At 47.5% G+C, this 17,274-nt stretch overlaps 1 protein-coding gene across 1 annotated transcript in view; it reads right to left on the bottom strand.

Moving 5' to 3' along the window:
- Positions 1-1,775: 1,775 nt before the first annotated feature.
- Positions 1,776-17,274, bottom strand: part of LOC112216857 (cyclic AMP-responsive element-binding protein 3-like protein 2) — a 38,279-nt gene continuing 22,780 nt past the window's right edge. Inside the window, exons 2-12 of the mRNA XM_042300169.1 lie at positions 10,662-10,893; positions 10,245-10,429; positions 10,065-10,140; positions 8,128-8,336; positions 7,668-7,814; positions 6,771-6,829; positions 6,490-6,558; positions 4,350-4,449; positions 3,966-4,089; positions 3,057-3,291; positions 1,776-2,867 (exon numbers count right to left, since the gene is read on the bottom strand). Of these exons, the coding sequence (XP_042156103.1) occupies positions 2,795-2,867; positions 3,057-3,291; positions 3,966-4,089; positions 4,350-4,449; positions 6,490-6,558; positions 6,771-6,829; positions 7,668-7,814; positions 8,128-8,336; positions 10,065-10,140; positions 10,245-10,429; positions 10,662-10,893 (1,509 nt within the window). The 3' untranslated portion in view covers positions 1,776-2,794. The remainder of the gene's footprint in view (positions 2,868-3,056; positions 3,292-3,965; positions 4,090-4,349; positions 4,450-6,489; positions 6,559-6,770; positions 6,830-7,667; positions 7,815-8,127; positions 8,337-10,064; positions 10,141-10,244; positions 10,430-10,661; positions 10,894-17,274) is intronic.

Genomic DNA, 17,274 nt, shown 5'->3' on the forward strand with positions numbered 1-17,274 from the left:
GTAAATAGACGGCTACGAGTAATACACTGTAGACGAGAACTCTCCCGGTAGATAGTGTGGTCTACAGCTTACCATAAGGTACTCTACCTTACGGTACATACATCTGTATGTGCACTAACTCATATCATAGGATAATTCATTTGGGGTTCAAAACCTGAGGAAGTGGAAACACGAAACACACCAATTAGATGGCTAACTCTAGTACACACTGCTGGTAGCCATGTATTCATCCAACAGTACATTTTACCTATGAGACCTACAGGCTTTGCCCTCGCAATACCCGCTGCACACTTCGCCATGTCAAAATAGTTGCTATTGAGCTGACCATTGAGAGTTGATAAATAAAATTCTACCTACAGAAAGCTGAGACCCTCCTCTCTTCGTGAAGCTTCCAAAGCGGTGTTTTTCCCGCAATTGCATTATTAAATGTTACACAGTCAGAACACATTTGTCTTTCGAGCTGACGGGGGAAGAGTGGCTCGCTCACCACAACAGAAGGCCCCAGCGAGGACACAGACACAATGGCAGGACAGACACTTTCAATACACGAATCATGAGGTTAATAGCCTTTACTGTTTGAGCAAATCATGGTTTTAGCCACCACAAATTTGTTTTGAGGTGACAATCCATGATCTTGGCCGTTGCCCACTGATCAGCCAAACCCGTATTATAGATTAGCATACCAGAGAAATTGTCTTTTTTTTTTTTAATAGCACATGGGCCGCCAGCCATGTCACCTCACTCGTTGTTTTATTTTTATGTTGGTTAGAATTGACATATCAGTTGCATCATTATAACCCACTATGGGAATAGAGAATAGAGAAATGACTAATTAGTTGAGGAATGGAAAGGATGCTTTTGCATTTATAGTGAATCTGTCTGTTTTGTCTTTCTGTGAAACGCAGTTATTGTCCAACCTCGCTACCACGAGACGTCCATTCTAAGCCAATCACTCGGTCAGAACATTTTTGCCTTAACACAATTAGGTTCATGTGATTTGAGGTTTAAAAAAAAGGAGAATAATCAAGGCTGACAGTTCTTTCACAGGCAGGGAGACAGACACAACCTTTTACAAAATGCACACACAGAAATATGCATATACGCACGCACGATCACACACTAACACACCAGTTGTGTCCAATAGACCCGTTTTCCAGAGGCAGAGCTTTAATTTGGTTGAATATTGGAGTGTGGGTTAAAACAGCGATTCTCAACTGGAAAGTGTCTGATATATATATATATTTTTTCCTAAATACTCCACTCTGAGCTGAAATGACTAAAACCAGGTAGAAAGTGTGTAGAAACCAGTAGAACTATTTGGTGGATTTTGTTGATTTTACAGTCTCAAACCAGTGAACTCAACATTCCTCATCAAGAATATGGGCATAATGAAAAATGAGGGACTGTTGTTCTCTTGTCATATAATTAGTACATGTACTATCAATATAGCATTGTAAAAAAAAAATCCAGATTGCCTTTTATCACAAATAAATAAATAAATCGCCGTGCAAATATTGGATCGCGGCTGAGACAATTTGGTTCTATTTGGTTGCCGGGGTAAAACCAGTGGAGAACCACTGGGTTAAAACATTTGAATAAGTTGATTTGAATGTCTGGGGGCCAAACCTTTGGGATGGGCTTAGTACGACTTCTGGCGCTTATGTCATCATTGACTGACACATGCTCACAGTGGGGGTATGCGTGCTTACAGTCTCAAACACACAGTACACAACTAACAATCACACTTCAAAAGCAGGGCAAATCGTACACGGCAGTCGATGCTTTTACTACGGAAAATATTTATTTGTTTTAGTCAAAAGCCAAGAAGGACAGAACCCATAAAGACAAAGACAGGTTCCTGTGGAGGCAAAATGTGACTCTACAGTTTATATGGAATAAATAAGAATAAAATGGACTCTTTGGGGATGCTGTGTGAGTGGATTGACTGCAGGGTGCAGGCCAAAGGAGAAGTTGCTTCTGGTTCTGTTCATCTGTGTGTATGTGGGAGACAGTGCAGGTGGTAGAGACTATGACCTAGCAGAAACATCATACTGGTTCATATCACAAGGCCACCGTTGTGTTTTCTCCAGCAGGAAAGTTTCTTAGTTTAGCAAACAACACATTATCTGGTATAAAGTACTTTGTCATAACGCTGTATCATACACAACTTGATTGTCTCAGCATCCAACCATCGATCAAACATCAGTCAACATTGCGTTTACTGACCTCATACATGCAGGCGGACATTTATATTTACAAAAATAGGACTTGCTACGAAGGCCTGTGGCTTTTGATAGAGACTCGTATTTAATAAGGACACAGCGTGCGATTCTGAGTCCATCCTGACAAAAATCAATAGGAAAAGAATATGTAAAGGAAATAGCATTTGAGATACTAAGCCCCATTACTGTGAAGACATCAGCAGAGTATTCAAAGAGCCACGGGGCCCCATTCTCATAACACCGCCATCACACCAAGGGGAATATCACCATAGAAATACAGAACTAAATACCACTCACTCAAATATAACAGAGCATAATGGCTGAAGCAAAACGATGTCATCAAATATATAAAGAAGTAAGGCAAATAAAGGCAAAAATAAAAGCAAAGTACGAACACAAAAATATATCAAAGGTGGTGTACTTTTGGAATGGAATAAAAACACAATAGAAAAGAACAACAACTACATACGATAAAATAACAAAGTTTTCCAAAAATATTCTATAAATACAGAGAGCCTCTGTCTCCTGCTCCTGCAGAGGGAAGGTCAAAGGTGAGGGGTCAGAGGTAGACCCTATGACGTCTCGTTGACTGTCCTCTCCAGCTCTATGATTTTAGCACTGTCGTTCACCCTCTGCTCCAGAGACCTGGCGCAGAAGAGACGAACAGATAAGAAACTACAGCACTAGACTTTTACTGACACCAATACCCCCAAAATCGTGTAAAAAAAACAGTTATTCTGTCTCATACAGTCTCTGATGTCATCGCCTACCATAAGTGTGTGTGTGTGTGTGTGTGTGTGTGTGTGTGTGTGTGTGTGTGTGTGTGTGTCGTACCTGTGCAGGTCTAAAAGCAGGGGTTTCTGTGGGTTCGTATCACTGCTGTTGCTGAAAGGTGGGCGTGTCTCAGCCCGATGTGACTCCTCCCCTTTCTGCTGCTTTTTCTCAGAGCGCCACGCTGCCATGACAACCGTGGGCCTCTCCAATTGGTCAGGATAGTCCCCGCCCAGACCCAGAAGGTGTGGCTCGTCCAGCCCTCTCTCCTCATAGGACAGCAGGCTCCTGGACTTCACTGTGAAGGATCATGGGTAAAAAAAAAGAACATTTTTACCTGATCACATCATGTCCAGAAAGGAGAAAGTACTCAATGACATGCCTATCTTTTACATCTTTCTTTGTTGAAACGTCTTTTGTGTTTTTAGGGACGGTATAATCCTGTGATGCGATCGTGTCTCCTACTAATGCAATCCTACAACCCTCTTAACAATATGGATTACACATTAAACCCTACCAACAGTAAACCTTGCTCTGTACATGTCCTACAAAACAGATTGTTCTGCTGTAGGGGCAGAGTGCCAGCAACACAAATGCTGGGCTCTGTGGCAAACAGGCTGTGTGTGGGAGGGAGAAGAGCTGTAGGGGGAGCAAAGATCAATCATCATAAAATGGCTGCATTGCAGTTTAATCATGCTAATGATAGTCCCTCTGAATGGGAAATAATGACATTCAAGTGTACACTCTTCCAGGAGGCCTTGCCAAAACACTTCAAAAGGTGTGTGTGTGTGTGTGTGACTGGTAGGATCACGCAACACGGCTACTTTCTCAGCACTCAGAGATTCAGAGCTAATGCCTCGCTAACACACACACACACACACACTGACACGTCATGCACTGTAAAAAGATCAGCATTAATCCATGAAACATGAATGTGCAATGTGTGACTGACTGTCTGTGTGTGTGTAGTACCTGTAGCTGTGTAAGACTCCTGCATGGCCATGTCTCTGGAGAGGCCAGTCTCTGTGATGGAGGAGCAAGGACCCAGGCTGGAGTAGAAACTCCCTAGGAACACAGCGAAGCACAGCACCACCACCTAGACACACACACACACACACACACACACACACACACACACACACACACAATATGTTATTAGGCTCCACCATCAAGCACTTACATGAAAAAGACAAGACAGGCTGCTCACAACAGCTGACACACAGAGCATGCAGGAGTTATATCAAATGAAAAACAAAAGGTTATCCAATCGATATGAAACACAAAATGTGCGCTCGCGCACACACACACACGCGAGCACACACACACAGGGCTGAGGGTTGAGTTGAGGAGACTCACCATGAGGCAGGAGGAGGTCTGGGTGCCAGTGACTTTGCAGGAGCGGGGAACCTTCCCTGCCACCACCGCCTGCAGAGAGTGTAGCTGTTGTATTAGAGTCCTAGGGAGAGGAGACGAGGGGAGAGAGGGGGGAAGGGGAGAGAGAGAGGGGGAAGGGGGAGAGGGGACGAGGGGGGGGAAGGGGAGAAGGGAGACGAGGGGAGAGGAGACGAGGGGAGAGAGGGGGAGGAGAGAGGGAGGACGAGGGGAGAGAGGGGGATGGGGAGAGGAGACGAGGGGAGAGGGGGGGGGGAGAGGAGACGAGGGGAGAGAGGGGGAGAGGGGGAGAGGAGACGAGGGGAGAGAGGGGGAAGGGGAGAGGAGACGAGGGGAGAGAGGGGGAAGGGGAGAGGAGACAAAGGGGGAAGGGGACGAGGGGGAGAGAGGGGAAGGGGAGAGGAGACGAGGGGGAGAGAGGGGGGGGAAGGGGAGAGGGGAGAGGGGGAGGGGAGAGGGGGAAGGAGGAGAGAGGAGGGGGAGGGGGAGGGGAGAGGGGGGGGGAGGGGGAGAGGAGACGAGGGGGGGGAGAGAGGGGGGAAGGGGAGAGGAGACGAGGGAGAGAGGGGGATGGGGAGAGGAGACGAGGGGAGAGGGGGGGGATGGGGAGAGGAGACGAGGGGAGAGAGGGGGATGGGGAGAGGAGACGAGGGGAGAGGGGGGGGAGGGGGAAGGGGGGGAGAGGAGACGAGGGGAGAGAGGGGGAAGAGGGGGGAGAGGAGGGGACAAAGGGGGAAGGGAGGGAGGGGGAAGGGGGGAGAGGGGAGAGGGGGAAGAGGGGGGGAGAGGGGGAGACGAGGGAGGGGGAAGAGGGGAGGGGAGAGGGGGGGGGAAGGGACAGAACGGGGGAAGGGGAGAGAGGAGACGAGGGGGAGAGAGGGGGAAGGGAGAGAGGAGACGAGGGGGGGGAGAGAGGGGGGAAGGGGAGAGGGGGGAAGGGGAGAGGAGAGGGGAGAGAGAAGGGAAGGGAAGGGGAGAGGAGACGAGGGGGAAGGGAGGGGCGAGAGAAGAGAGGGGGAAGGGGAGAGGAGACGAGAGGGACAAAGGGGGAAGGGGGAAGGGAGAGAGAAGGGGGAAGGGGAGAGAGAGACGAGGGACAGAGGGGGGAAGGGGAGAGGAGACGAGGGGAGAGAGGGGGAAGGGGAGAGGAGAGGGGCGAGAGAAGGGAAGGGGAGAGGAGACGAGGGGAGAGAGGGGGAAGGGGAGAGAGAGACGAAGGGGAGAGGGGGGAAAGGGGAGAGGAGATGAAGGGGAGAGAAGGGGGAAGGGAGAGGAGACGAGGGGAGAGAGGGGGAAGGGGAGGGAGAGGGGAAGGGGGAGAGGGACGAGAAGACAAAGGGGAAGCGGAGAGGAGACAAGGGGAGAGAGGGGGGGGGGGGGGGGGGAGAGGAGACGAGGGGAGAGAGGGGGAAGGGGAGAGAGGAGGGGGAGAGGGGGGAAGGGGAGAGGAGACGGGGCGAGGGGGAAGAAGGGAAGCGAGAGAGGGGGAAGGGGAGAGGAGACAAGGGGAGAGAGGGGGAAGGGGAGAGAGAGACGAGGGGAGAAAAGGGGAAGGGGAGAGGAGACGAGGGGAGGGGAGAGAGGGGGAAGGGGAGGGGAGACGAGGGGCGAGAGAGGGGAAGGGGGGGGGACGAGGGGCGAGAGAGAGGGGAAGACGAGGGAGAGAGGGGGAAGGGGAAGAGAGGAGACGAGGGGAGAGAGGGGGAAGAGGGGACGAGAGGAGACGAGGGGGAGAAGGGAAGGAGAGGGACGAGGGAGAGGGGGAGAGGAGAGAGGAAGGGCAGAAGGTAAATTTGGGCTCAGAGCTTAGTCATAGACACTCACACACATCCTGCCAAAGACAATACACACACACACAGAGCTAAATAGACACACAGCTGAACAGAACAGCAGAGAATTATACACTTCACTGGACTAACATATGACTTCACAGACAATGTTACACTGTGTGTATTCGTGCACAAACACATGAAAACATAGCAAAACATAACGCTCCGTTCGACTCAGCGAGCTGTGTGACAATTTTACAAGGTTGGATTAATATTGTAGGAAAGGATGAAGCACGAAACATAACCTGGAGCACTGTATAATGTATGTCTCTTACTTGTTGGTACACTCCAGATTCTCCAGTTTCCTGCGCAGCTCGCTGTTCTCATTGGAGCAGTTCTCCACCCTGTGGACAAAAGGGGGAATTACAAGATCAGTGACAGGTATAATAACTCGGGGAGACATAAGCTACTACTGTATTTGTGTAAAAGCACCGTTGAGTCTTTATCTATTGATAATGACGCTAATTAATTACCAAAGAAATGGGAGACCAAAAACGCATTCCCAAAGCAACACAATTTGATTTCACGCTGAATGAGAACATCACGAAAGGCTTACTTCTTCTCCAGGGCGTCCATGTACTCCTTCTTCTTTCTGCGGCTCTCTTGAGCAGAGATCTGAAAGAAAGGATGTCGAAATTACACCCCTGTTATGGCTCACGGAAGTATCGCTTTACTGTATCACTCTGAAGTGTGTTATTAGGTCTGGCACAGGCAGCAATAGAAAAGTATTGAACATATGAGTGAGCATTTCTCCTCTGCCGAGATAATCCATCCACCTGACAGGTGTGGCATAGCAAGAAGTTGATTCAACAGCATGATCATTACACAGGTGAACTTTGTGCTGGGGAACAATAAAAGGCCACTCTAAAATGTGCAGTTTCGTCACGAAACACGATGCCGCAGTTGCCTCAAGTTTGGAGGGAGCGTGCAATTGGCGTGCTGACTGCAGGAATGTCCATCAGAGCTGTTGCCAGGAAATCTAACGTTCATTTCCCTACCATAAGCCTCCTCTCCAACGTCATTTTATAGAATTTGGCAGTACGTCCAACCAGCCTCACAACCGCAGACCACGTGTAACCACGCCAGCCCAGGACCTCCACATACTGCTTCTTCACCTGCAGGATCGCCTGAGACCAGCCACCCGGACAGCTGATGAAACTGAGGAGTATTTCTGTCTGTATTAAAGCACTTTGTGGTGAAAAACTCAGTCTGATTGGCTGGGCCTGGCTCCCCAGTGGGTGGGTCAGGCTCCTAAGTGGTTGGGCCTATGCCCTCCCAGGCCCATCCATGGCAAATTAAGAATAGGGCCTAATGAATTTATTTCAATTGACTGATTTCCTGATATGAACTCTAACTCAGTAAAATCATTGACACTGTTCCATGTTGAGTTTATATTTATGTTCCTAGCTGTTGTTTGACATTTCAACTCACAAATCGTAATCACAAGACCCACCTTGTTCTTGATCTTCCTGCGTATCTTCTTCAGGGCTTTCTCCTCCGCCTTGGACAGGGGCAGCTTGGTGGGAACAGGGTAACCCTCAGCAACCAGGGTTCTCCTCTCTTCCTCTGTCAGCAGGAGAGGGCCAGAGCCCTGCAGCTTCTACAGGGGGAGGAGAGAGGAAGTGTCATCAGAGTCCATCAGATAAGCTGACAAACTGTGTCTTATTTCAGTGACGTCCCTGTATCTGTTCTCTGAATAGCTCCATCGCTCATTCCTTCCATTTCGTGAGGTTGTCACTGATCTGACCAGGTTGGATTGGTGAACGCAATAGGGTGGTAACCTCACATTAACTTATCCAATCTCTCTCGGATCAGTGATTACCCGAAGAAAGGTAGGACAGATTCATATTATGCCGACAGGGTCCCTGTATCTTTTCAGTGAATCCCTGGTCCCCAGTCTGTGTTGTACGTACGTGTGGGGCGGTGAGAAGAGGGGAGTTGGAGAGGGAGGAGGGTGTGCGCTGAGACACCTTGAGGCCGGCCTGGGAGGGTGCAGGGCTGAGGGGAGAAGAGGGGGTGGAGGGGCTCTGGGGAGTGCTGGCGTGTACCGGGCTCTGACAGCCCTCTGAGTCACTGCTGTGGGAGGAGGGAGGGGTGGGTGGCATCTGCAGAGACTCCAGACCTTGTGAGGGGAAACACACACAAACAGGTTACACGCCTGCAAACGTTCTCTAGAGACGATCAACACTAACATTTATAGACTTTACACATTGGATTGTACTTGATGTCAACATCATCCATCCGTGGCTAGAAGGGATCCTCAGAGCAGCACAACACTGATCCGCCTGCATAGCAACTATACTGAACAAAAATATTAAAAAACGCAACAAATTCAAAGATTCTACTGAGTTACAATTCATATAAGGAAATTAGCCAAATTGAAATACATTTCTTAGGCCATATGGATTTTACATGACTGGGAATACAGATATGCATCTGTTGGTCACCTTAAAAAATAAATAAGGTATGGGCGCGGATCAGAAAACCAGTCAGTATCTGGTGTGACCACCATTTGCCTCATGCAGTGCGACACGTCTCCTTCGCATAGAGTTGATCGGGCAGTTGATTGTGGCCTGTGATTGATTGTGGAATGTTGTCAAAATCCTCTTCAATGTCTGTGTGAAGTTGCTGGTTATTGGCAGGAACTGGAACATGCTGTCGTACACGTCGATCCAGACCATCCCAAACATACTCAATGGGTGACATGTCTGGTGAGTATGCAGGCCATGGAAGAACTGGGACATTTTCAGCTTCCAGGAATTGTGTACAGATCCTTGCGTCATGGGGCCGTGCATTATCATGCTGAAACATGAGGTGATGGCGGCAGATGAACGGCACGACAATGGGGGCCTCGGGGTCTCATCACGGTATCTCTCTGCATTGAAACTGCCATCGATTAAATACAATTGTGTTTGTTGTCTGTAGCTTATGCCTGCACATACAACCCCACTAGGGCACTCTGTTCATCACGTTGACATCAGCAAACCGCACGACAACACAATGCCCTACACATTGGTCTGCAGTTGTGAGGCCGGTTGGACGCACTGCCAAATTCTCTAAAACAACGTTGGAGGCGGCTTACGGGAGAGAAGTGAACATTCAATTCTCTGGCAACAGCTCTGGTGGAAATTCCTGCAGTCAGTATGCCAATTGCAAGCTCCCTCAAAACTTGAGACATCTGTGGCATTGTGTTGTGTGACAAAACTGCACATTTTAGAGTGGCTTTTTATTGTCCCGAGCACAAGGTGCACCTGTGTAATGATCATGCTGTTTAATCAGCTTCTTGATATGCCACACCTGTCAGGTGGATGGATTATCATCTTGGCAAAGGAGAAATCCTCACTGACAAGGATGTAAACAAATTAGTGCACAAAATTTGAGAGAAATTAGGTTTTTATGCATTTGGACATTTCTGGGATCCTTTATTTCAGCTCATGCAACATGGGACTAAGACTTTACATGTTGCGTTTGTATGTTTTGAGAAGAAAAAAAAGAAACCCGCACACTGCTCTTGATAGTATCACTGATCTTTAATAAGCTTACGTATCTGACCTTCATCAGAGCGTTTGTACTTAAAAATCTATTTATTTTGGACATACCATACATATTGTCAAATAATTAAAAGTGTGCTTGATTTATATTCAAAATATATCTTTAAAATGTATGCACGCATGACAAAGTCGCTTTGGATAAAAGCGTCTGCTAAATGGTGTATATTATACGATTATGTTATTTAATGAGGGGTAAAGAGCACAGTACTTGACACGTATATTTGACCCAGGTCTGGGAACGACATACAGAGAGGTTATGAGTAGTGTGGCAGTACGATATGGTGTGTGTCAGGTCTCACCTTTAGGAGACAAGTTGAGGAACTGGTCCACCTCATGAGGCTCCAGTTTGATCTGGATCTCACCAATCTCCTTCGCCTAAACAATCAAACCGCAGAGAGAGACGTCACACACGCACATCCGTTTGTGTGTGTGTTTGTGAGTGAATGTGGGCCTGTCTGTGGCTCTAAATGTCTTCTTACCTTGCTGGTCTTGCCCTGTGTTGCAGTCTGTGGGTTGGGCTTGGGGGCTGGTGGGGCCGGGGCCTCAGTGATGTGGCCCTCAGGGGCCAGGGACAGGGTTAGGGTGGGCAGCAGGGCTGGAGGGTCACACAGCAACACCTCCATCTGTTCCTCCTGCTCCACGGACCAATTCTCACCATCTGATTCTAATAGAGCGAAAGAGACACGACACATCAGCATCAGCACGGTCACTTAGATACGCTGCGTACTGTTTGTGTCTTGTGTGGCCCTGAACGTACTAAAGCACATAGCTCCACATATCTCTGTATCCCTCTTTTGTTATAGATACCGCAGATATCCTGCACATTACAGTACGGCATGTAATCTACAACTGTCACCGAGGCCCAAAAACCCTCCCCTCTGTCCTCCTCCTCTCACCTGCATCGCTCCCCTGCTCCCCAGGCATATGTGAGACGGGCGACTGGGGCCGGGAGTCCCCACACAGGGAGTAGGAGTGCTCCGCCTGGATGTGGGGCGGTAGCGGGGAGGACGGGGTGAAATCATCCCCCTCGTCCATGGCCTCTCCTTCCCGGCCGGACAGGAAGGGGTCGCTCAGCAGCTGGCCCAGCAAAGCATCCTGGGAGAAGTCATCCAGGAGGTCTGTGAAGTGCTGTTAGAGGGGAGAGAGAGAGAGAGAGAGAGAGAGAGAGAGAGAGAGAGAGAGAGATGGACGTTCATGATAGATTGATAAAAGACACATAAGAAACACAGACTTGAGGCTGAGCACAGGCATGATACCATCTAGTCATCACACTGTCTAGTTACTACACCATATACCATGTCATTATTATATCATATGTCTGTAGCTAATTTGTAATAACTGCATATGAAGCTCTTTAATGTCTATCAGCACTTGCCTTTGAGGAAAAGCCCCACAGGCCAGCAACAAACAGCCAATCATAGAGCTGTAAAATCCCCTCTCCTCGTGTGACAATAGAGGCTGATATCGCTCCCACCAATCAGAGCGGCCATATCTCATCCTCCCATCTCTCAATATGGTGAGACGTTTTGACTTTTGAGTACAGGCCAAGACTGACATCCACCTTCTCCACTTCTTCTCCTTTCTTTCTCCCCCCCATCCTACCCTCAGAACATTCCTCCATGCACATTCCTTCCCATCTTCCTTTCTTGATGTGACCCCCCCCCAAAAAAAGTCTAATTTCTCATCACTGCTTGGGACAGGCTAGGACAGGCCTCTCAACCTCTGCGCTGTTCAGGCGCTTCAATGTTCCTTCCCCTCTCTGCCCTCCGCTTTTTAGATTCCCTACCTCTATATGTCATTACGAAGACCTTCGGGTCAAAGAAGTCAACTCAATAAACTGAGGGAGCATTCAACGTGTGTGATGGCATCGTGCCCTGCACTTGAAAGTCATGATCAGATGGGTGTATACTATTTAACTATCTACCTCTATACCTCTTTCTGCTTTTCAGGTTATGTACTTCTCTACCTCTCTTTAACATGACCAAACTAATAACGCCTATCAGCCAGCTGGAACGGTAATAATGGTCAGGTTAGGCCATTTTATTTGTGGTTAATAGCTACATTGAAAGAGCGCGCATCAACAGTAGTTCATCATGTCTTCTGTGAGGCAGTGAAGGACAGGGACAATACAGTATATAGCCTAGACTTACAAGAAAACTGTTGAATAGAAGACAGTCACCCGTTCGTGAACACAAAAAAACGTGCTTTCGGTTGGTTTCACGCAATGATGTACAGTGCCTTCGGAAAGCATTCCGGATACTTTACCTAGACCACTTCTTCGTTACGTTACAGCCGTATTCTAAAACGGATTAAATAAAAACATTTCAAACTCAGCCATGTACATACAGTACCCCATAATGACAAAGCAAAAAGTTTTTTTTTTTTAAGAAACAGAAATATCTTATTTACATAATATTCAGACCCTTTGCTATGAGAATTTAAATTGAGCTCAGGTGCATCCCGTTTCCAATGATCATCCTTGACATGTTTGTACAGCTTGATTGGAGTCCACCTGTGGTAAAATTTAATAGATAGGACATGATTTAGAAAGGCAAACACCTGTCTATATAAGGTCCCTCAGTTGACAGTGATGTCCGAGCAAAAACCAAGCCATGAGGTCGAAGGAATTGTCCATAGAGCTCCGAGACAAGATTGTGTCGAGGCACGGATATGGGGAAGGGTACCAAAAAATGTCAGTAGCATTGAAGGTCCCCAAGAACACAGTGGCCTCCATCATTGTTCAATGGAAGAAGTTTGGAACCACCAAGACTCTTCCTAGAGCCCTCCACCAATCAGGCCTTTATGGCAGAGTGACCAGACAGAAGCCACTCCTCAGTAAAAGGCACATGGCAGCCTGCTTGGAGTTTGCCAAAAGGAACCTAAAGACTCTCAGACCATGAAAAACAAGATTCTCTGGTCTGATGAAACCATGATTGAACTCTTTGGCCTGAATTCCAAGCGTCACGTCTGGAGGAAGCCTGACACCATCCCTACAGTGAAGCATGGTGGTGGCAACAGTACAGAGAGATCCTTAATGAAAACTTGCTCCAGAGCGCTCAGGACCTCAGACTGGGGTGAAGGTTCACCTTCCAACAGGACAATGACCCTAAGCACACAGGCAAGACAACACAGGAATGACTTCGGGACAAGTCTCTGAATGCCCTTGAGTGGCCCAGCCAGAGCCCGGACTTGAACCCGATCGAATATCTCTGGAGAGACCAGAAAATAGCTGCACAGCAACGCTCCCTATCCAACCAGACAGCGTTTGAGAGGATCTACAGAGAAGAATGGGAGAGACTCCACAAATACAGATGTGCCAACCTTGTAGCGTCATACCCAAGAAGACTCGAGGCTGTAATCGCTTCCAAAGGTGCTTCAACAAAGTACTGAGTAAAGGGTCTGAATAAATGTGATATTTATGGGGTATTGTGTATAGATTTATGAGGGGGAAAAAAACAATTTGATACATTTTAGAATAAGGCTGCAACCTAACAAAACGTGGAAAAAGTCAAGGGGTCTGAATACTTCCCGAAGTGAATGTATATAAACCCCGAATTGCTGATGCTATGCATTGGCCATTGAAAGGCTTTGAAGCCACCGGTTAGCCATATTGTCACTCCCTAGTAGGAGCCTCCATGGAAATGAATGTAATTCTACAGTATTTCAAATACACGTTTCAAGGACAAAATTGCATGTCTTTAAGTATTTTTCTGTTGTAGTTGGGACAGTAACATTATTATGAATTTGTATGTTTAGCGCACATTATATACAATTTAAAAGTCCGCATTTAGGCCTCTGCAATATAATAAATGTCTGAAATGAATGTAGACAATGTATTTCTATACCTTCCAAAATATTACCACAGCACCCCCTATCAGTCATCTAGTGTATATATAAATCCTTGATTTCCCTGTCTCCGCACGCCCAATTCTGGTGAGTTCAACGCTTAATTTGGTTTCTCTTTCCTGAGGCTTGGGGGTGTACTCAACCGTTTAACAACCAAACAAAATGAAAAGGGGTGGGACCTACCTGAATTTGTCCAATAGAAACTCTTGTTTTTGGTGCAAAACATTTCCCGTTTGGAGTAAACGGGTTTCTGTTACAAAATGTTTTGCAACAGATGAAATGTTTTGCAACAGAATCGGTGTAATGAATAGGCCTACACCCCTGGTTAGAGCACTAACTAGGTTCTGATGCAAAGTATGGCATTATTCTAGAGTTCAGCACTGATATTTCCCCGAATTTAACCAGTGGTGGGATGACTAGGATCATTTTATCGTCCCTGCTCTTTCTGGCGTACAGTCTCTGTCACTGAGAATGTCAACCATTTCTGACTCAGACCGCTGGATGGATTACAAGTAACAGAGTTCTGTGTTCAGGACTTGTATTGAACTGCATTACTGATGTGGGATCTTAATTCGAGCCAGTTTGCTATAGCAGGAAAATAATCCTTCAGAAACAGGAAATGTCAATTATTATGTGGATTATAATTCATGGACATTTTTGTTGGGATTGATACATTTTTCGTAAGAGAAATTGAAGTTTTTCCTTTTAAAGTGGAAATGACAATCTTCAGAAGCCTTTTTAAACCTCAAATACACAATACGTTTTGAACTTCCTGTATTTCTGGAAAGTTCTCCTGCAACAGCGTGATCAAATGAAGACCCTACATCTGTAAGCGTCAGGGAACCTTATAGTGTAGCCTATATCTTCAAACTCTCCCATCCTATACCCCGACTACTACATATCTCCAAAGACGTACACTACCGTTCAAAAGTTTGGGGTCACTTAGACATTTCGTTGTTTTTGAAAGAAAAGCACATTTTTTGTCCATTAAAAATAACATCAAATTGATCAGAAATACAGTGTAGACATTGTTAATGTTGTAAATGACTATTGTAGCTGGAAACAGCAGATTTGTTAATGGAATATCTACATAGGCGTACAGAGGCACATTATCAGAAACCATCACTCCTGTGTTCCAATGGCACGTTGTGTTATCATTTTAAAAGGCTAATAGCACAGCTGAAGACGTTTGTTCTGATTTAAAGAAGCAATAAAACTGTCCTTCTTTAGACTAGTTGAGAATCTGGAGCATTTGTGGGTTCGATTACAGGCTTAAAATGGCCAGAAACAAAGCAAGGTCTTTGTTTCTGGCCATTTTGAGCTTGTAATCGGACCCACAAATGCTGATGCTCCATGTTCTCAACTAGTCTAAAGGAGGCCAGTTTTATTGCTTCTTTAAAATCAGAACAACAGTTTTCAGCTGTGCTAACATAATTGCAAAAGGGTTTTCTAATGATCACTTTGAAGTTATTTTAATGGACAAATTTTTATTTTATTTCAAAAACAAGGACATTTCTAAGTGACCCCAAACTTTTGAACGGTAGTGTATAATGTATGTGTGTGTGTGTGTGTGTGTGTGTGTGTGTGTGTGTGTGTGTGTGTGTGTGTCTGTGTGTGTGTCAGAGAATGGGGTGATGTTGTACAGTAGGGAACAGTGTTACTGTAGAGCTGAGGGAAAGGGAGGAGAGAGGGATGTTTCAATGTGTTGCTCATTAACAAAGATCCCATAGAGACAACACCCTCCTTATGAAACAAAGGCCTTTTCACTCACACAAAATAAAGGCAACCTCGACAACTTCCACAGCTGCTTAGATAGAAAACAGCAGTCTTTAACTTCCTGTTGAAAACTAAGAAGAACACCCAACATTTAAAGTATGCACATCATTAAAACGAATAGGCCTACAGATTTCACAGTAATGCTAAGAAGCATTACTCCATAGGATTTGGAGCCAACTGTTCAGGTTGTATTGCAGTATCCTGGAAACCACCTGAGTCAGCCAAACAGTTATGTTAATTACCTGATTCCATCCAAAAATCAGTTCCCTGAAAGTGCATGCATAACTAATAACCTTCACCTGCTCTAGACTACAGTTCTGTCTCCGGGCAGAACTCACAGACCTGAGCCAATAGGAGTATTAGCCAGACAGGGCCTGTCTCTAAACTGCTACAGCAGGGGATAGGAAGCATCTGGAGAACGTGTCTTGGTAGCATCTCAGGGAGTGGGCAGAGAAAACACTTCATGGATATCATCTAGTTGGAAAACAGAGAGCAACATTCAGAGGGGAAAGGGTGGAATGGCAAATAGGAAAAGAGAAGACAGCAGGCGGAAAAAGTGATGAACACCCTGGAGAATGTGAAAGGAGTAAGAAGGAGAGGGGGACAGAGAGAGAGAGAGAGAGAGGGGGAACAGAGAGAGAGGGGGACAGAGAGAGAGAGAGAGGGGGACAGAGAGAGAGAGAGAGAGAGAGAGAGGGGGACAGGAGAGAGAGAGAGAGAGAGGGGACAGAGAGAGAGAGAGAGAGGGGGACAGAGAGAGAGAGAGAGGGGGACAGAGAGAGAGAGAGAGAGAGGGACAGGGAGAGAGAGAGGGACAGAGAGAGAGAGAGCGAGAGGGGGACAGAGAGAGAGAGAGAGAGAGAGGGACAGAGAGAGAGAGAGAGAGAGGGACAGAGAGAGAGAGAGAGCGAGAGAGAGAGGGACAGAGAGAGAGAGGAGGGACAGAGAGAGAGAGAGAGAGAGAGAGGGACAGAGAGAGAGAGAGAGAGCGAGAGGGGACAGAGAGAGAGAGAGAGAGAGAGAGGGGACAGAGAGAGAGAGAGAGAGCGAGAGGGGGACAGAGAGCGAGAGAGAGAGAGAGAGCGAGAGGGGGACAGAGAGAGAGAGAGAGCGAGAGGGGGACAGAGAGAGAGAGAGAGAGCGGGACAGAGAGAGAGGGGGACAGAGAGAGAGAGAGGGGACAGAGAGAGAGAGAGAGACAGAGAGAGGGGGACAGAGGGACAGAGAGAGAGAGAGCGAGAGAGAGAGGGACAGAGAGAGAGAGCGAGAGGGACAGAGAGAGAGAGAGAGAGGGACAGAGAGAGAGAGAGAGCGAGAGGGGACAGAGAGAGAGAGAGAGAGAGAGAGGGGGACAGAGAGAGAGAGAGAGAGCGAGAGGGGGACAGAGAGAGAGAGAGCGAGAGGGGGACAGAGAGAGAGAGAGAGAGCGGGACAGAGAGAGAGGGGGACAGAGAGAGCGGGACAGAGAGAGAGGGGGACAGAGAGAGAGAGAGGGGGACAGAGAGAGAGAGAGAGAGAGACAGAGAGAGAGGGGGACAGAGGGACAGAGAGAGAGAGGGACAGAGAGAGAGAGAGAGAGAGAGGGGAGAGAGAGAGGGACAGAGAGAGAGAGAGAGAGAGGAGCGAGAGGGACAGAGAGAGAGAGAGAGGGACAGAGAGAGAGAGAGAGAGAGAGCGAGAGGGACAGAGAGAGAGAGAGAGAGGGACAGAGAGAGAGAGAGAGCGAGAGGGGGACAGAGAGAGAGAGAGAGAGAGAGGGGACAGAGAGCGAGAGAGAGCGAGAGGGGGACAGAGAGGAGAGAGAGCGAGAGCGAGAGGGGGACAGAGAGCGAGAGAGAGAGAGAGCGAGAGGGGGACAGAGAGAGAGAGAGCGAGAGGGGGACAGAG

Source organism: Oncorhynchus tshawytscha, linkage group LG17 (assembly GCF_018296145.1).
Source record: "Oncorhynchus tshawytscha isolate Ot180627B linkage group LG17, Otsh_v2.0, whole genome shotgun sequence".
Lineage (NCBI taxonomy): Eukaryota > Metazoa > Chordata > Actinopteri > Salmoniformes > Salmonidae > Oncorhynchus > Oncorhynchus tshawytscha.